At 56.4% G+C, this 20,772-nt stretch overlaps 1 protein-coding gene across 1 annotated transcript in view; it reads right to left on the reverse strand.

Annotated features, from left to right (window-relative positions):
* The window catches only part of LRP5 (LDL receptor related protein 5), a 118,372-nt gene that overhangs the window by 72,056 nt on the left and 25,544 nt on the right, over positions 1-20,772 (reverse strand). The window contains exons 2-3 of the mRNA XM_066385798.1: positions 10,694-11,090; positions 2,290-2,487 (exon numbers count right to left, since the gene is read on the reverse strand). Of these exons, the coding sequence (XP_066241895.1) occupies positions 2,290-2,487; positions 10,694-11,090 (595 nt within the window). The remainder of the gene's footprint in view (positions 1-2,289; positions 2,488-10,693; positions 11,091-20,772) is intronic.

Raw genomic sequence — 20,772 nt, forward strand, 5'->3', positions numbered from 1 at the left:
GGACCCAAGAGCTTCTGGACACACCAGCCCTTTACTGAGCACTCACTGGGCCCAGGCAGCAGGCCCCTAGCTCTACACACATCAGACGTCATCAACACCTCCAGAAAGTACAAGTACGACCCCAGTTACCACGTGAGGCCCCGAAGCTCAGAGCACTGAGGTGGCCGGCCACAGTCACCGCGGAGAGGGAGCTGAGCAGGGGGTCTGGCTCTGGCACGTGCCTTCTCTACCGGACTGTGAGGGCATGCTTCCATCTGAGCAGCCCTGGGCTCGTCCGCAAATAGTGCTAGTCAGTCACCTGCAGTGCGGCAGGTAGAGAAGGGCCTGAGAGTAGACCCTGCAGTCACAGAGCCTGGGTTCCAACCCCGGCTCTGACTCGCTGTGTGGTCCTGGGTGAATCCACCCGCCTCTCTGTGCATAACTATAACAGAGGATCATCTCAGCAACGCGTCACAAGGCTGGTGTGTCGAGCGCTGTGTTAGTCGGAGAACGTAATGGACCAATAAAATGTCCGAGCAAACAGCAAGTGTTATGAGAGGGTTAGCCACCATCACCGCCACCACCATCTCCACCATGGTCATCACAACCATCATGGCCACCATGACCACTACCACCACTGACATTATTGTTGTCACCACCACAATCACTACTACCACCATTAGGATGGGTTTTTTGGGGTTTTTTTTTGCATTTTTCCGAAGCTGGAAACGGGGAGGCAGTCAGACAGACTCCCGCATGCGCCCGACCAGGATCCACCCAGCATGCCCACCAGGGGGCGATGCTCTGCCCATCCGGGGTGTCGCTCTGTTGCAACCAGAGCCACTCTAGCGCCTGGGGCAGAGGCCATGGAGCCATCGTCAGTGCCTGGGCCAACTTTGCTCCAATGGAGCCTTGGCTGCGGGAGGGGAAGAGAGAGACAGAGAGGAACGAGAGGGGGAGGGGTGGAGAAGCAGATGGGCGCTTCTCCTGTGTGCCCTGGCCGGGAATCGAACCCGGGACTCCCGCATGCCAGGCTGACGCTCTACCACTGAGCCAACCGGCCAGGGCCATTAGGATGTTTTTTAAATGCCACCATCATCTTCTCTGTCCCTCGTCACAAGCCCTCGGCCTGGGCACCCCCACCTGCAGTCCTCACATCTGTTCCCGTTGCTATCCGCCTGTGTCTGCACAGCCTAAGCCACTGAATGCCCCCCCATGCTGTGTCACCTCAGTTGTTGGCAGTGGCACCCACACACTCCCCACCCGGCCAGGAGCCCCGCTATCAGGGGAATGGGGCCTGTCCTCCTGGGAGGATCCCAAAACCTGGAAGAGCCAGTAGGCAGTATCTGGTCAATGAATAAACTGCCTTCACCTGTACCAGGAGGGGACAGTCCCACCTCTAAAACACGATGAAGTAGGGGGACCATTAGCTAAGCTGACCAGAAAACGCTAAAAGCAACCACCCAATTAGGAAAAAAAATCCTTCATATTCATTTATTCATTCATTCATTTACCCATTTTATTGAGCACGTACTATGTGTAAGGCCCTCTTGCAATACTGGGGAATAAAGTGAACAGCAACACTGGCCCTGATCCTGCCTTCAGGGGTTTGTGTGTTGGCAGGAGGACGGGGATGCAGGGAACTGTTCAAAACCCTGTCGGATCCTTGGGCTTTAGGGCCACACCCCTTGTCTGCAAATCCAAAAGTCTAAAAATGGAAAGAGTTTTCTCCTCTTTTAATGGCAAAACCTGTGTGGATGTGGAACTGTTTATAGCCTTTGTGATTTTTTTTAAATGCCACCATCATCTTCTCTGTCCCTCGTCACAAGCCCTCGGCCTGGGCACCCCCACCTGCAGTCCTCACATCTGTTCCCGTTGCTATCCGCCTGTGTCTGCACAGCCTAAGCCACTGAATGCCCCCCCATGCTGTGTCACCTCAGTTGTTGGCAGTGGCACCCACACACTCCCCACCCGGCCAGGAGCCCCGCTATCAGGGGAATGGGGCCTGTCCTCCTGGGAGGATCCCAAAACCTGGAAGAGCCAGTAGGCAGTTCACATTCTGCTACAAAAATGGGCACAGGGTCCAAGGCAGATGCCACCCCAGACCTTGCCTGGGGTGTGATGTTGGATGAGATGACTGTTCTAAGCTCCCAGGAGCCCTGAATCCCACAGGTCCCCCAGGACTCAGACACAGGACTGCCGGCATGAGTGAGGGACCCCTGCCAACACCCAGCTTGGATTGGCCGAGGCCCCGCTGGCAACCGGGGTGCCGTGGGGAAGGTGGGGGCCCACAGCGGGGCGGCCACTCACCGGAACGAGCCGTCCAGGTTGGCCCGGTGGATGAAGCTGAGCTTGGCGTCGGCCCAGTAAAGCTTCTGCTCCTCCAGGTCTATGGTCAGCCCGTTGGGCCAGTAAATGTCCGAGTCCACGATGACTTTCCGGGTGCTGCCATCCATCCCCGCCCGCTCGATCCGGGGTGTCTCACCCCAGTCTGTCCAGTACATGTACCTAAGGAGGGGGCAGAGGAGAGAGAGGCAAGAGATCTGCTTTTGGTTTCTGTTTTATGCCTCTGAGAATGCAAACAGGAAACAGAGATGATGAATTTGCCCTAAAATCACAGCCATCAGAGATAACCAATGTATAGGACCTGGGGTATTATTGCTTCTGATTGGTTTTCTAAGCAGTTAGTAATATCATAATTTTTTTTTAGGTGATAGGAGGGGAAATAGTGAGGCGGACACTCACATGCACCCCAACCCAGATCCACCTGGCAACCCCATCTGGGGCCAATGCTCAAATACCGAGCTATTTTTAGTGTGTGAGGCTGATGCGCTCCAATGGGGCTATCCTCAAGAGCCCAGGGCCACACTCAAACCAATGGAGCCACTGGCTGCAGGAGGGGAAGAGTGAGAGAAGGGGGAGAGGGAATGGAGAAGCAGGTAGTCACTTCTCTTGTGTGCCCTGACTGGGAATCGAACCTAGGATGTCCATATGCTAGGCAGATGTTCTATCTACAGAACCACCGGCCAGAGCCAATTTTTAACAAAGTTGAGTAATCAAAGTATACTGTTTCCAACTGTTCTCAGTGAGCAATATATTCTGGGCACCCTACCTCTTTACTTATAAAAACCCTCCTTATATCTTTAATAGTAATTAGGATTGTAAATTATTTAAGTAATTTGGTGTTGAGACATTGAACACTTGAACTGTATCTGATTTTTTGCAATTTTGAAAATGCCATAAATGAACTATTCAAGACAATGAAAGACATGTGGGACTAGAATACTATTTAGCACTAAAAAGAAATGAGTTGTTAAGCTACCAAGTTTTTATAATATATAATAGTATATTAAAAGTATATTCACTGGCCTGACCAGGCAGTGGTGCAGTGGATAGAGCATCGGACTGGGATGCGGAGGACCCAGGTTCGAGACCCTGAGGTCGTCAGCTTGAGCGCGGGCTCATAGGGGTTTTTTTTATTCATTTATTTTATTTTTATTTTTTTACAGACACAGAGAGAGAGTTAGAGAGAGGGATAGATAGGAACAGACAGACAGGAACAAAGAGAGATGAGAAGCATCAATCATCAGTTTTTCGTTGCGATACGTCAGTTGTTCATTGATTGCTTTCTCATATGTGCCTTGACCGTGGGCCTTCAGCAGACTGAGTAACCCCTTGCTGGAGCCAGCGACCTTGGGTTCAAGCTGGTGGGCTTTTTTTTTTTTTTTTGCTCAAACCAGATGAGCCCGCGCTCAAGCTGGCAATCTCGGGGTCTCGAACCTGGTTCCTCTGCATCCCAGTCCAACACTCTATCCACTGTGCCACTGCCTGGTCAGGCGGCTCATCAGGTTTTAGCAAGGCTCACCAGCTTGAGCTCAAGGTTGCTGGCTCGAGCAAGGGGTCACTCGGTCTGCTGTAGCCCCCCGGTCAAGGCACATATGAGAAAGCAATCAATGAACAACTAAGGAACCGCAATGAAGAATTGATGTTTCTCATCTCTCTCCCTTCCTGTCTGTCTGTCCCTATCTGTCCCTCTCTCTGACTCTGTCTCTGCCACAAAAAAAAAAAAAAAAAAAAAAAAAAGAGAGAAAGTATATTCACTGAAGGAAGCCAATCTGAAAAGGCTACCTGCTGTGTGATTCCAGCCACATGACACTCTGGAGAGGTAAAACCATAGAGACAGTAAAAAGTTCGGGGACGCCAGAGGCCGGAGGGGGCCGGGGGGTGAGCAGTGGAGCACACAGGACTCTCAGGGCAATGAACCTACTCTGTCCGACGCCACAATGGGGGGGCCGTGACATTAAACCTTCGTCAAAACCCACAAAATCAGCACAGGTATGCAGAAACCCTCTACCCTCCCCTCGGTTGTGCTGTGAACCTAAAACTGCTTGGACAAATGAAGTCTATTAAAACACCAGCACCACGTACGTGGGGTGTGCACGGCCAGACCACGGCAGGTCCTCCCGGTGAGGTGAGGCTGTGGGGGACCTGGCTGGGCTCATCCACGTCTCAAGTTTCCGAAGTGGAGCGCCCACCGACACAGAACCACCACCTCCTTAAAGGCTTCCTCATTTAAATGTCCCACCAAGTGAGCAAAGACAATATGCTGTGACAACAGGCACGGAGGGTGACAGGTTTAAACCCTGCCATCACCTAGAGAATGTCCTGTTTCCCAGGTAGAATGGAATGCCCACCTCTTTTGTCTGCCCAGAGTCTCTCAAAAGAGGAGGGGAACCGTGCTAGATGTGAGGAGCCCCTCGCCCACTCATGGTCCATGAAACCCCCAGGCCCCTCCTCCTGGGGTGGGCATGAACCCTGGCCATCTGCACATCCCATCACCCTCGGCCTTAGTGACTGCTGCAGGGACAGGTGGCTCCTCACACTGGCTGGGGGGGGCAGCTGGGACTGAGACTAGGGAAGCAGAGGCCACCTGTGCCGTCCCTGGCGAGGGCCCGCCATCCCGGGGGGGCGGGGGGAGTAAACCCAGATGGGAGAGGCAATGCCGAGTGACATCGTGTGGGTCTGAGCACAGCGTCCCTTCTGAGACGCTCTGGTTCTGTGGGCCCACGGTTCTCTCTTGTCCGAGCTGCTTTTCCCGATTCCGAGTCAGGTCCCTCCATTGCTCCTGGCCTCCAACTCTGCAGAGGTCAAACCTCACCCCGTTTCAGCCAACCTGAGCCGCCATCCACCAAGCACCAGCATGGTGTCGGGGACACAGGACAACAAGCCCAGCCTTGCTCTTTGGGAGAGGGGGTCTCTGTCCAGCAGGAGCGGGAGAATGACACCCATACCACTGCCACCTGTCCCCCATGGAGGCTCTGTGACCACAGAAGGCACAGGTACGCGAGCAGCCACCCCCATCCGTGGGGTCACGCAGGCTTTCCAGAGGGGCCAGTGCCATCACCTCCTTCCCGTGACAAGCTTGAAAATGAGCAGGGGCACCGTACCTAACGTGGCTCACAAAAATGAGGGGATCAGGGACCGTGCAGATAGTCCAGTCCTTTCAGCTTTCCCTATAGTGAATTTTCACCAATGACATAAAAGTTGGTTTTGCATCTCATTTGCATAATCGAAAAACCTCCTTTGACTTGTCGTTTGCTTTTCTGATGTTCTTGTTTAATAATAATAAAAAAAAATGCTTCTTATTTTATCGCTTCATCTTTATTTTGAAGTATCCCCTAATTTTCGTGAGCAGTATACATCCAGCTGCTGACCCCGAGCTCCCCAGCCCTGGTGCGGGACAGGCAGGAGAGAGCGCCTTTCCGAAAAGCCTCTCTGGCTGTTTCCTGTGCACCCGGTGAGGACGTGACTGACAGACGCGGGGAGGCGGGGGATTAACCATTCCCATCCAGCCAGATGAGGAGACGGAGGCTCTGCGAGGCCGCCCTGCGCCGACGGGTCACATGCCAGTGGCCGCTTTGGGAGCACAGAGTGGCTCTCTGGCGAAGGCCAGATCCTGGCCATCATATGACTCAGCCCTCTGCCAGCAGGCCTGGGTGTGGGTGCGCTTTTCCTGGCAGCCCAGGGCTCGCAGGTGCTGCCGCCAGCCGGGCCCTGTGGCCTCCCTGCCCCTCCCCCTCCGCAGCCGGGAAAGGGCCCAGCCCTCCCGCGCCTGGGCGCCCGCCCGCCCGCCAGTAATAGGTATCAGGAGAACAGATCTCGGCGCGATCCCCCCACGGCCTCCCTGGACGCTCTACCGCGGCCAGGCCGGCGGGGGGACCGGCCAGAAAATGGGAAGGCCCCGGACCTCCGCGAGGAGCATAACTCAAATTCCTTCCCCGAAGTTTCATAACAGAGGCCGCTGGTTTCCTTAAATGGGGAACTTGCGAGCCACCCAGTTACCAGAGACCGGCTGGCGTGGACGTGCTCCTGCCCGAGTCCTGAGCTCGGCCACAGGCCCGGCCAAATTCCACGGAGGAAAATCAACTTCCGAAGGAAAGCAGTGCGGCCTGGGCTCTGCGCAGAGGCTGCGGTTGTGGTTGTGTTATTTTAGGGAAGGGCCGTCCTGCACTTTAAAGAGGGGTTGGGTTTCAGCCAGGCTTTCACTCGGGACCCAGGAGCCACTGCAGTCCCCTCATGGGCTGGCACAGGCCAGGCCGCCCCCTCCCCCCGGCCCTGGGCTGCTGTCCCCTTGGCCTCTGGGACTCAGGGTGCTCTGGGCCAGAGGGTCCTCCCCAGCTCCCCTTCTACCTCCCTGAAACTGTACCAACTTCCGCTTCTGGGGTCCATGCACCGAGGCGGACATTAGAACTGAGAACCTTACTTCCTAAGGGTGGCTGGGGAATGTACCCCCTTATTTAAGGAAGGACCCCAGTGGGGGACAGTGTCACAGGAAGGCACAGGGAGATGGCAGGGCTCCAACAGGACCAGGAGGAGTCAAAGCTGCTCCCTGCGACCTTGTGCTTGAGGCCAGACAGAGGACAACAGTCTCTGTCCCCACTCTGATAGCAGTCCTGCCCCCGGGACTCAAGAGACCACTCTTTGCGCCAGTATTTGGTGAGGGTGGAGGTGCTGCCCACAGCTCTTATGGACTAGCCTGGAGTCCTCCCTCCTGGGCAACATGGTGCCTAAGGGGACAGAGCGGGCATCTCAACCCCAGCACAACAATCACAGAACTTGGGGACCAGAGTCAGTGTTCTCAGCTTCGTTAGATCTGATGAGTGGGGGAGAGTTACAGCTGTTTTCACCCCCTCACGCATTAGGGCACATTGCCGAGACGGGGAAGGCGTGGGGAGAGGCTGGGGCCCAGCAGTCCTGCCCAGGACATCCACACCAGTCAACTTTGCCCCACGGGGCAGAGGTGCCATCTTGGGAATGAATTCAGAGGCAAGACCAGAAAGGATTGCCAATTTTTAATGAGAAAAGCCAGGGCCAGAGACTGACTGGCTCCCAGAGAGGGCACAGGCAAAGCCAGGCGGACCAGAGCGTGAAGACCTCTCCCAGCCAAGCGCCAGGCAACGCCCCCACGAGTACCAAGTGCCTCACAGCCAAGATCAAGCACCTCCCGACAGAAACGGCAAAAGGTCACAGGGAAGAAAAAGGAGACATCTTCATGTAGACATGGGGACTGTATTTCAGGGGGGTGGGGAGGGCTGTGTTTAGGATAACAATAGATAACATTTACTGACACCACCAACTGTTCTTGGTGTTTTCTTCATGACGTGTGACGTGGTCACACACCTGTATGGATGGGGACACTGAGGCACAGAGCCACACCATGCCATCCTTGCTTCCTGTCTGACCGCTCCTTGCCCCCAGCTCGCTACCTCCCTGGTCCCAGCCACCACCCTCTGCTGTCAGCACCACAGTCACAGCGGCTAAGGAGGCTCCTGCCCCACTCCAACAGCGAGAGGAATCCCTTTAAGCATGAATCAGACCAGGTAACTCCTCCACTAAAAACCTGACCTGCCTCTCAATGCATCTGGTGTATCCTACCCTCCCTCTCCCCTCACCATAGCCCCTCCTACCCCAGGGCCTTTGTACTGGCTGTTCCCACCTCCTAGAATACTCTTCCCCATATTGCTACATGGCCCTCACCCTCATCTGCTTCAACTCTCTGCTCAAGTCACAAGAGACCCTGCCAGGCTCTTGACCCACAGTGGGAAGCCCCTCGGCCTGCCCTCCCCATCCCGGGGCCCTGCTTTACTCTCCCCCGGGGCACACACCAGCCATTTGTAGTCTTCTCCCCTCGGGGCATCGTACGGGCCTCAAGGCTGTTCCCCTCAGCACCGCTGACGGGGGTCCCCACTTAGCCAGAGCTCTGGCCACGCCAGCCACCACGTTCTAGAACAGGGGTCTCCAAACTTTTTACACAGGGGGCCAGTTCACTGTCCCTCAGACCATTGGAGGGCTGCCAAATACAGTGGTCCTCTCACTGACCACCAATGAAGAGGTGCCCCTTCCAGAAGTGCAGTGGGGGCTGGATAAATGGCCTCAGGGGGCCGCATTGCGGCCCGCGGGCCGTAGTTTGGGGACGCCTGTTCTAGAAGGTGGTAGGTGACTCCAGCAGACCTGGAACCAAGCTGTGGGGTGAGTGAGGTCTGAGACATAGGCTGTTCACCTGGCAGCACAGACCATCCCAGAGGGTCAGCTTGGGCCCTAAGCAGCGCAGGGCACTTGGAAGCGAGCAAGAGGGGCCTATAGGTAGTCAGTGCCCCAGATAGTGAGGCTATAAAGGCTGCCCCATCCCACCCCCAGTGTGTGTGCAAAACAGCCCCAGGCATACACATACTCACATGCACATATGTACACACACACTCAAACATGCCCACGTATGTGCACACACACACACAGCTTGCACACAGACCAGCACCCCTGGACAGCAGAAGCTAGTCTAATCACTTGCTTAAGTCAACACGCCGATGTAAAGGGACTGACTGAGCTACCCAGCACCCCTCACCCTGCCTGCTCCCCCAGCTTCCAAATCCCCACCCCCACCCCCGGCCGGCGGGCAGCATAAACAGTCACAAGCATGGGCTCCTGGTCAAGACAGGGCTGGGTTCAAATCCCATCTCTGGGATTTTCCAACTTGGACAACTCAGGCATGTCCCTCAGACAGTCCACCCTCACGGTCGTCATCCGCAAAGGCCGAGGCTGGTCCTTCTCAAAGGGGTGCGGTAACATGAAATGAACTAACACGCAGAGTGTTTCCACGGGGCCTGCCACCAAAACAAAGAGCTACTGTGTTTCTGTTCACGATGTCAGAGCTGGCTTGAGGCAGCAGAGCACTGCAGAGAGGGTCCGTGGCCGCCAGCAGCCAGTCACTGGGCCTGGTGCCGCCCAGGGAAGGGCCTGTCACTCCTGGGCTGTGGGAGGAGGGGACGGAGGGCCCAGCACACAGCTCCCACTCGGAAAAGTCTGGAACGAGCCTGGCCGGTGAAGCTCGGCCATCTCCCCACAATCTCTCCATCGCAACCTTTCAACCCTGCCTACGTTCTTAGCTCGCCTGCCATTCACAAACCCCATCTGGCACCTAGGGTCCGGCCCTGCACCTTTACGGGCCTCGGTGAGCTCAGACAGGGGCGCAAAGCGCTTCTGGGACAGATCAGAGAAATGATGCCCCAGCCAGTTCTAGTCCTGGACAAGGAGTTCCCCTTTTCCCACCTGTGGTCAGTCCAGGCAGTTATAAGAGGGGCATTAAGAGGCCAAGTCCCCCGTTAGAGCAGCCACACTCCCGGTCACCATCACATACACATCAGACACGCCTAACGGTTCAAACCCAAGGCCAAGCACCTCAGCTGCCTCACACGTGGATTTTTTTTTTTTTTGGACAGAGATAGAGACAAAGAGAGAGTCAGAGGGAGGGACAGATAGGGACAGACAGGCAGGAAGGGAGAGAGATGAGAGGCATCAATTCTTTATTGCAGCACCTTAGTTATTTATTTTTATTTATTTTTATTTTTTACAGAGACAGTGAGTCAGAGAGAGGGATAGACGGACAGACAGGAACAGAGAGAGATAAGAAGCATCAATCATTAGTTTTTCGTTGCGCGTTGCAACACCTTAGTTGTTCATTGATTGCTTTTTCATATGTGCCTTGACCAGGGAGCTACAGCAGACCGAGAAACCCCTTGCTCGAGCCAGTGACCTTGGGTTCAAGCTGGTGGGCTTTTGCTCAAACCAGATGAGCCCGCGCTCAAGCTGGCGACCTCGGGGTCTCGAACCTGGGTCCTCTGCATCCCAGTCTGATGCTCTATCCACTGTGCCACCACCTGGTCAGGCGCAGCACCTTAGTTGTTCATTGATTCATATGTGCCTTGACCAGGGAGCTACAGCAGAGCAAGTGACCCCTTGCTCAAGCCAGCGACCTTGGGTTCAGATCAGCGATCTTGGGCTTCAAGCCAGCGACCTTTGGGCTCAAGCTAGCGACCATGGGGCCATGTCTATGATCCCACACTCAAGCCAGTGACCCCGTGCTCAAGCTGGTGAGCCCATGCTCAAGCCGGTGACCTTGGGGTTTCAAACCTGGGTCCTCTGCATCCTAGGCCAGCGCTCTATCTACTGCGCCACTGCCTGGTCAGGCTCACACGTAGTATTTAAAAAAGTGCAACCGTGGAATATCAATGGGGAGGAAATCTCAACGACAACAAATCCTAAAAGGTGAGCTCATTTTAAGGTTGCCAGGTTTTCTCTGACAAAGTAACTTGGGCTCAACCGGGACCCCACCCCACCCTACCCCTCAGCCCGCCGCGGGGGGAGAGGCAGCCGGGCTTACCCGTGAGCGGGGTCCAAGGCGATGGCCCGAGGCTGGTCAAGGTCCTGCCAGAAAAGGACCTTCCGGGACGTCCCGTTGAGGTTGGCCACCTCGATGCGATTGGTCTCCGAGTCCGTCCAGTACAGCTTCTTGCCGACCCAGTCGCAGGCCAGGCCGTCGGGCGACACCAGGCCGGAGACGACCACGTTCTGCACGGCAGCCCCCGTCTGGTTCAGGGAGGTCTGCTTGATGGCCTCCTCGCTCACGTCCGTCCAGTACACGGCGCCCTGGGAGAACTGGAAGTCCACCGCGGCCGCGTCCTCCAGGCCGCTGACCACGACGGTCGACTCCAGCTTGACTCCGCCGGCGTCCACCAGCCGCACGTCCCGGCGGTTGGCGAACAGCAGGAGCGGCGAGGCTGTGGGAACAGAAGCAGCCCGTGAGGGCCAGGGGCCGAGCCGCAGGTGCCCGGCCTGGCCTGGACCGTGCTGGCACCCGCCTGGCCTGTCCCCAGGCCCTCCACGCCTTCCTGCCACTCCCTAAGGCACCGCCAGGGCGGTGCCTGGGCAAGCCCAAGCCTCACCATTCAGAGGGCAAACGGTGTCACTGTCACTGTGACCACCATGGCCGTGAAGGGCTGCCCCTTGTCCACCCGGACCCCAGTGGGTCCCGCCATGCCCACCACTCCCCACAAGCTGCCACAACCAGGCCACACCGGCCTTCCAGGAGTGGCATTGAAGTCACATCATCTTCATCAGCTTGATGCAGGAGAAGGGGACATGTGGGCACAGCCCTGGCTCTGAAGCCCATGCCAGACAGAGCCTCAGGGTTCCCCCTCTGGAATGCCACCCTCTGCTCAAACCCCTTCAAGAGCTCCCAGTGTCATTGAGGGTAAGGACAAGCGCCTGGCTCAAATCCTGGCCCCTCCTCTGAAGATGAGAAGACACATGGAGGGCCCTGGCCAGTTTGCTCAGTGGTAGAGAGTTGGCCTGGCATGTGGATGTCCCAGGTTCAATTCCCAGTCAGGGCACACAGGAGAAGCACCCATCTGCTTCTCCACCCCCTCTCACTTCTCTCCCTCCCTCCCTCTCTCTCTCTCTCTCTCTCTCTCCTCCCCTCCTGCAGCCATGGCTCAATTGGAGTGAGTTGGCCTGGGTGCTGAAGACAGCTCCATGGCCTCCACCTCAGACGCTAAAAAATGGCACCGGTTGCAACAGAGCAACGGCCCCAGACGGGCAGAGCATCGCCCCCTAGCGGGCTTGCCAGGTGGGCCCTCCTCAGGGCACATGCAGGAATCTGTTTCTGCCTCCCCTCCTCTCACTAAAAAAAAAAAAGAAGAAGACACATGGGGGATCTGTGGGCATGACCCCCCGTGGGGCTCTGTCACTCCCACCATCACCACCACCACCATGTCAGCTCTGCAGGAGGGACGGTGTAAAAATCAAACAAGGGGATGTTATGGTGACATCTCAGTTGGGCATCCTGACCTCTCACAAAGGGAAGCTGGCCACCAGAGAACATCTGTCCCCAAGTCTCACCACCACCACCACCCCCGCCCAAGCAGGTGCAAATCGACCACCAACAGCACTCGGGCTGACGGCTCTCTGCATGGACACACAGTGACCCCACCTGGCCCCACGACCACTGGGCTGCGGATGACTCTACGCCCATTTTACAGACGGGGAAGGAAAAGCTTTGAGGAGCCTGCATGGCTCCATTCAGGGCACCAGGGGCCTCTGCGCTGGGAACACCCCTGGTGTGCTGGCCGCACAGGCGTGTTCAGGTTGTACAAATGCATCCCTTTTCTGAGTACTTATTTATAATACTTCGATTAAAAGAATTCCTGTCTTCCTAGCTGCTCACAAGGCTCTTCCCCAACGTGCCAAGGGTCCCAGTGGACCCTGCGCTCCAAGAGAGACCACCTGCCTATCTAAGAACACTCCCGCCCCCGCCCCGAGCCAGCACCCGGCCGCTGCTCTAGAAATGCCAACTGAGGTGTCTGCATTTCACCCACCCACTCCACCAGCAGCACCCCAACTTCAAGACAGGGAGTGAATTCTGCTCTGTGACGGCTGAGAAGGAAAACGGGGGCTTGTCCAGAAAGGTCCCGTTCTCGCCCCCACCAGGGGCTCCAGGACATGCAGAAGCGGTGATGCCAACCACCGGAGGCCTGGCCGATAGTCAGGTCGCATCCGAGGGTCAGATGCCAGCCACGGAGGGCAGAGAGAGAGGGGAGTAAGCCCAGGACCATGGAGTGTCCGGCACTGTCCGTGGGAAGAGCGGTAAGGAGCAGAGGTGGGGAGGGGGGACCTTCACAGGGATGAGAGCCATGCGTGAGACCCAGAGGGCACCCCACGGCACACCCAGGGGACCTGGCCCTCCTAAGACCTCGTTCTCATTCACCGTCACTATGATGTGCCCGGGACGAGAGCAGGGATCACCAGGAATCCCATCCCACCTGGGCTCCCAGGGTTCCCTGTGGCACGGTCCCCGGTTCATGCCAGGATGACGTGACGTGACATGATGTGCCCATGACGCTGAGCCGAAATTCCACACCATGGTTCTTGACGTTCTGGGGTCACAGAGCCCTCCCAGAAGCTGACCCTCCCCCCAGAACGAACATACACTCAGACGGGCACAAAGGGTGCTGTCCTAAGGCCCCGTGACGCGGCCGTACGGGGTGGCCCAACTCCAGCCCGAGAACCCTCGCTAACGCAGGCAGGGAGAGGGGACACCAACTCTTCCTCCTACTCTAACCGAGCACCTCTGGTCTCAGGAGGGGTGCCGTCTCCCAATGCCACCCAAGTGGCACAGGTGGGAGCCCGACAAGGACTCGCCTGCACGCTGCTGCTCTGCCAGGAGGGGAGGTGGCCGAGGGCAGTGTCCCCAGGGCCAGTCGCCAGCCCCAGCAGGGTCCTAGAGGCGGACAGGGACAGGGACAGGGACAGGGCCAGGGCCAGGGCCGGGAGGAATGGCAGGGAGATCTTCAAAGCTGCCCCAGGCACACAAAAAATCCTCCTTGCTCTGTTCTATTCTTTCTTCCCGAACTGGAAAGACCACATTTTCCCCACAGTTTACACTCTGGGTAGCTCAGGTGTGCCCTTCAAAGGCCGCAGATGGGGGTGGTGGTGTTCAATTTCCTGTGCTTCCCAAACAGAGACGGGAGGGGCGGCGGCCAGGCGGGCACGGGCCTTGGCAGGCAGGCTCGTCCCAGGAGCCCTTCCCACCTCAGAGACGGTTAGAAACCCGCTGCCCAGGTTTCCAGGGGCAGCCCCTCCCGCTCCCCATCACCTGGGAGCTCCCAGCAAGGGGGGGCTTCCGCGTGGGTGGCGACCCACTTTCCACAGCAGCTTCCCACCCAGTCCCCTCCTCAGGGCCCAGGCCACCCCGGCGAATGTGGCCCCGTGCTGATGGGGATATCTGGGAGACACAGGTGGAGAAAGGCTGGGGGCGGGACGGACGGATGGACAGAGGGACGCCAGGGTAGACAGAGCGACACGGGAGAGGGGAACGCGGCGCGGGGAGAGGCAGAAGGCCGCCGAGGCCAGGCAGCGGCCGAGCGTCACGTAGCAGGCACGGGCTCCGTCTGGGCACACACGGCGGAACCAAGAACCCACCCGCGTGTCCTGCACTCCAGTGGGGGACACGGGCACGCAATCGCCGAAAGAGGCCGGGCCATGCTGGTCCCACAGGCATGCAATCGCCGAGAGAGACCGGGCCCTGCTGGTCCCACAGGCACGCAATCGCCGAGAGAGACCGGGCCCTGCTGGTCCCACAGGCACGCAATCGCCGAGAGAGGCCGGGCCGTGCTGGTCCCACAGGCACGCAATCGCCGAGAGAGACCGGGCCGTGCTGGTACACTGGAACGTACCCACTGTGGTTTGGAGAAACGGAGCAGGGCAAGGGCTTTGAGGGTTCCTCTCCACATAAGATGGTCAAGGCAGTCTCGCTGAGAAAGGGAGCCCCGGGCAGAGGCTTGAAGGGGGGAGCCCCGAGGGAGGTGTCCCCAGCAGAGGGAACAGCCAGGGTGAATGTCCTGGGGTGAAGCACCCGGGAGGAGGCTGGCATCGTGCCATGTGCTCCTCCCCCAGGGACGTGCCATGTGCCCGAGACCCTCTCCCCTCACAGCCCCTGCAGGTCAGGGCTGGCGGCTGCGCACCCCTCGGGGAAAGAGGAAAGGTGCCCTGCCCTGCGCTGCCCAAGGTCACTCCACCCAGGGATGATCTCTTGGCTGGTGGCTTCAACTCTGGCCAGGGAGTAACAACACCGTGTGAGAAGGGAGAGGAGGGGATGGCGGACAGGCTGAGAGCCTGAACCACTGGCCCGGCCACCAGCGAGCTCCAGGACCCAAGTGCGGTCACCATGAAAAACAGACGCCTGGCGGCTGCAGATGCCAAAACAACCCTTTCTGAAAACACCATGGCGGCCTGACCAGGAGGTGGCGCAGTGGATAGAGCGTCGGACTGGGATGCGGAAGGACCCAGATTCGAGACCCCGAGGCCACCAGCTTGAGCACGGGCTCATCTGGTTTGAGCAAAGCTCACCAGCTTGGACCCAAGGTCGCTGGCTCGAGCAAGGGGTTACTCGGTCTGCTGTAGCCCCATGATCAAGGCACATATGAGAAAGCAATCAGTGAACTAAGGTGTCACAATGAAAAACTAATGATTGATGCTTCTCATTTCTCTCCGTTCCTGTCTGTCTGTCCCTATCTATCCCTCTCTCTGACTCTCTCTCTGTCTCTGTATAAAAATAAAAAAAAAATGTTAAAAATATTTTTAAAAAAATAAAAAATAAAAAAAACCCACCATGGCGACTGGGACTAAGGACCATAAAGCGCTTAAACCCTGCCCCTGGGGACCAACCTCACAGGAACAGCCAAAGGAAGGAAAAGGTCCCAGCACAGTATTTCCTGCAGCCTTATTTGTAATTTAAAAAAAAAAAAAAAAAAACAAGCAAAATATCCCCAATATCAGGGCACACTACTAAGACTGTTCTCCGTGGAAAGTTGTGTCCATTCAAGTAGTGAGAACGTGAGAGCCGTCCCATCAGAAAATGTTAAGACAAAACACGCGCCCTCGGCCCCAAGGTGCACTGGAACTGAGGTGAAGAGAAAGGCTTAGGTGAGGAGACAAGGTCGGAAAAGGAGGCTGGGGAAGGCGAAGGGGACCTTGTTGAGTCTCGAGGCAAACATGGCGTTCAGGTTGGAACCCCAGATTCCACTCAGGTTGCTACAAAGTTATCTGTACAAACCTCCTTTTTCAGGCCCACACGTCGCAAGGTCAAGCAGGCCAGGCCGGCCCGCCAAGTGTGAGCCCAGAGCCAGTACGGGGTGACGGCTCAGGGCAGGACACTAGCGCAGACCTGGGCCTCTCGGACCTCAACGTCCCGTCTGTGATACGGAGGTCATTACTGTTTAAATAGGACGATTCCTACCAAGGCAGGCCCAGTTACAGCACATTGTACGCGCTCAATAAATGCCAGCCAGGTGGTGGTGGTGGAGAGGGTGTTTGTAATTAAATAAATGTTTTTCATTCATTCCGTCCTGGGCCAGCTCTGCTAACAAAGGAAAAGGCACGGATTCAGACTCGGAGACCTGGGTTCAAATCCCAGCCTGGCCTCCAGTTGTGAGATTTGGAAGCAAGATTTTTTTTATCTCCCCTCTGACTCTCAGCTTCCTCACTACTCTGAAAAGGCAGCGTGGGCTGCCGGGGAAAGCAATCCCACAGGCCCCGAAAGGGGCCCACGGTTACCCCGGACCCGGCAACCCCGCTCCTCAGTCTATCCCTGAAAAGTCTGAAAACGGGGACTCGGGACATCTAGTTAGACACACATGTTCACCGTGGCATTCTTCATGATCGATCGCCGGGAGGTGGACACAGCCCAAACATCCATCGCGGACTAAAGGCTACACAAAACGTGCCTTACAGAATATTCAGCCACAAAAAGGAATGGCGTACCGACACGCTGCAAGAGAGATAAACCTTGAAAACATTATGCGACGTGCGGAAGCTTGGCGCATATCGTAATGATCCTGTGCCCGTGAAACGTCCCAAATAGACCACCGGTCCATAAAGACAGACGAGAGATTGGTGGCTGCCAGAGGCTGGGGGAGGGGGAAATGAGGGATGACAGGTTTTCATCTGAGGTGACAAAAATGTTCTGGAATTACAGGTGGTCGCTTCCCAACATCACACACGTGTACTACATGCCATTCAATTGTTTGCTTTAAAGTGCTGATTTTTGCCCTGGCCACTTGACTCAATTCCCACCAGGAATTCGATTCCCACCAGGGCACACAGGAGACACGCCCATCCTTATCCACCCCTCCCCCTACTCCTTCCTCTCTGTCTCTCTCTTCCCCTCCCACAGCCAAGGCTCCATTGGAGCAAAGTTGGCTCGGGCGCTGAGGATGGCTCTGTGGCCTCTGCCTCAAGCGCTAGAATGGCTCCTGTTGCGACCAAGCAATGCCCCAGGTAGGCAGAGCATCGCCCCCTGGTGGGCGTGCCGGGTGGATCCCGGTCGGGCGCATGTGGGAGTCTTGTCTCTCTGCCTCCCAACTTCTCACTTCAGAAAAATACAAAAAAATATAAAATAAAGTGCTGATTTTATGTTCCATGAAATTCACCTCGATAAAAAAGTTTTTTAAAGGCTCCACTGCACCCCGAGCCCACTGGATTCCCTGTGACACCCCTCCTTCATCCTGGCTTCCCAGGCACCGGCTCTCCGTCCCCATGACTCCAGACTCACACAGTCCCTGCTCAGCATGACCCTCAGGACACCCCACCAGGTCCCGTGGGTCCTCTGCACCTCCTTGTCAGGAGAGCGGGAGCAGCTCCAGAGTGGTTCTGCCTTCCCAAGACCCTCGGCCAATCAGTGTCCGGGAAAGGCCACTTCCCCCCTCTCCTGCCTCAGGTACCAAGCCCCGTGATTCCCTCACAGACCCCCCACCGCAGTAGAATCAGGAGCCCGAGAGCCCCAGTGCCAATATCCCGTTCTAATCCCTGTAAGCATATCCAGTTTTTATATATAGAATTCGTAAGAGATGTCTGGGCTTCCATTCCGATAGCCTGTGTTCTACACTGTTCACATGGTTACACTAAACACAACCCAACCCAAGGTAATCCAATCCTCTGCTACGACACCAACATCAGCCCCGTTTTAAGTACATGCCTTATTGATAGTCACCAAGCGTTACATTGCTCGCTGGAGCAGGCTGGGGCCTGGACGCACACTATGGATTCATCGGTCAGGAAGGGTCCTTTGTCCCATGCCAGCCTGATGGGGAAGGCCAAGAAATGGAAGACAGCACGGGGCCACATTTCAAGGAGCCTTCCATTTAGCTGACCAGGACACACACTGCACACACAGATGCACACACGTACACACGCAGTGAGCCGCCTAAGCAAGAAGAACAGGCAGATGAGTGACATGGACGGGCGGTGCCTGGAGGAGAATGAGCCGTCAGATGGACCTGGCAGTCTTCTGGGAGGAGGAAGAGCTGGCTATGGGTGGCCCTGGCAGGCTTCCTGGAGAAGGGGAGACGGGAGCCTTGAAAGAGGAACAAGACTTAACAAATGCTGAGCACGTCCTGGCCTGCCACCAAGATGCATCTACGCCCTCGAGTTAATTAACTCCACTCACGACGGCTCATAAACTTCCCTGACGCCTAACAGCTCTGAGTGCCTTCTGACTTGAGTTGCTCAAAGTGGTACCCGCTTTGCGCGCCATTTCGTGCCCCCACCCCCGGGGGCAGGAGTTCCTTCCTGCCACCTCTGCCCGGGGCCACACTTCCTAGTACGATGGGTCCGCTCCCACCTTCCCTCCGCTGTCCTCCTGTCTACCTGTCCAGCCCTGTGCCAACACCACGCGCCCAAGTAGAAGAAGGGTTTTATCATCCGTCCGACGCCGGCCAAACCGGTCCCTCCTGCTCACTCCTCCAGGCCGTCCCAGCTGTCCCGAGCCCACTACACCTCCCTGCTCTTCACGGTTTACAACTACCTTCCTGAGTTCTACAAAATCTACTGCAACTTTTTATGGCATTTTATGTAACATCTTTACAATGTTCAAAAAGCAACAATGTCACAGCTTAGCTGTGGGGGGGGGGGGAGACACAGAGAGAGATATAGTAATGCTTTATTGTGAGAAAGCCTGGCTTTAAGCATTTATTAAATTATGGTGGGAGCCGGAGGAAGGTGACGGCTGCCCAGCAATGCAAAAGGCACTTCACACGACTGATCTGGACACTGTGGTTATGATGGTAAGTTTCAGGTTATGGGTAATTTAACACAACTCAAAATAACGTGAATAAGTAAATAAATAAATAAAAACAGGGTGTGGCGATATTGTAGACTCTTGTTGGCTATTAAAAAAGAATAACTTAAGGCCCTGGCCGGTTGGCTCAGCGGTAGAGCGTCGGCCTAGCGTGCGGAGGACCCGGGTTCGATTCCCGGCCAGGGCACACAGGAGAAGCGCCCATTTGCTTCTCCACCCCTCCGCCGCGGTCGCAACATGGCGAGGCCCAGGATGGGCAGAGCATCGCCCCCTGGTGGGCAGAGCGTAGCCCCATGGTGGGCATGCCGGGTGGATCCCGGTCGGGCGCATGTGGGAGTCTGTCTGACTGTCTCTCCCTGTTTCCAGCTTCAGAAAAATGAAAAAAAAAAAAAAAAAAAAAAAGAATAACTTAGAACTATATAGTTCCAGCCTCCATTCATGATTCTGTTTTTAAATGGTGGCTAGTCCTTAAAGCATGTCCACAACTTATTTATTCATTTATTTAAAACAGTGTAGACTTGCCTCCTATTCCTCTAGGTCATTCAATGGGTTAAGACTGTACTGTTGGGAATCGTATGGAATCTATAGATCAATTTGGGAGAAAGTGACAGCTCTGTGACATTGTCTTCCTACCCATGACCATGGATTTAGATCTTCTTTAGTGCCTTTCGGTAAATTTTTTTTTTTTTTTTGCCTCAGAAGATCCTTGGGCTATAGGGTGGGGGCAATGTTTCAGGCGACATGGAAGCCCCCCCTCACCCGCCCCCAGGCAGGAAAGTTTGTTTCCCCTCTAAGAGGAAACGAGGGAAAGGCACAGATCTGGCTAACATGGTGGGGACCACGGGGAAAAGCAGGGCAGTCCCACAAGCACGTGTGAAGTGGGCGCCCGGCTCCACGGAAGTTCAGGACCCTCCGCCCCACGTGGGATACAAGGACCGTTTCCCTTGACCGCCCGGGACAAGGCTCGGAGATCCCAGAACGGCTGGAAGCTTCATTACCACATTCGCAGAAAGTCAGACCTCCGCTCCTCATGGAACTTCCTTAATGAAGGTGGAGGAAAAACGACACACCCAACACTCACTTTTATGTGTAAGCTCCTTAGAGCCGGGGGGCACCCACCCCACATTCCCGTCCCCGGCACCCAGTTCACGGAGGCAGCGGCCACGTGAGCCCTCGTGCAGCCAGGACGACCCCTCATCCAGTGGCAGAATTCCTGTGTACCTCGGGCTTTTACCCAACACAGACGGGCTCGACCCGGTGACACAACTCCGCAGTTGTGCATGTAGTCCAAAGGAGACTTGACATTTACGACAATAATAAAACCTCAGGCTTCCTCTAACTGAACAGAGGCCCTGCCTTTTATGGGAAGCTTAGCAAACTCCAACCTGCCGGCCTGACGGGGCTGGGCCCACATGGGATCCTCGGTAACATCTCCAAAGACCCCGAAAGACTCCAGTCCCCTCACCTCCACCTCGGCCAAGCTGTCAGAGCCCCCTGAACTGCCCCACCCAGCCATGCACCTCAGGACCCACTAAGCCAGGGAATACCCCTAAATCCTTCAGATACCCCCCCCGGCTCCCCTACACCGATCCCACCGGATCCCGACCTCTCCACCGCCACGGTCGCTACACCTGCCCCTGGTGGAAGCCTGGGTCCTCCAGGAGCCTGCCCAGCTAGCCCCACCTCCCTGAACGTGTGCCCTCCCCGCAGGGCCCACAGCCCGCGCCTCAGGGCAGAGATGACCAATGCCACCCACAGGGCCCCCTGCAGAGCAGGGCCCAGCAGCCAAAGGGTTTCCAGTAGAGTCCCTCCTTCCACCTCCCCATTGC

Source organism: Saccopteryx leptura, chromosome 1 (genome assembly GCF_036850995.1).
Source record: "Saccopteryx leptura isolate mSacLep1 chromosome 1, mSacLep1_pri_phased_curated, whole genome shotgun sequence".
Classification (NCBI taxonomy): Eukaryota; Metazoa; Chordata; class Mammalia; order Chiroptera; family Emballonuridae; genus Saccopteryx; species Saccopteryx leptura.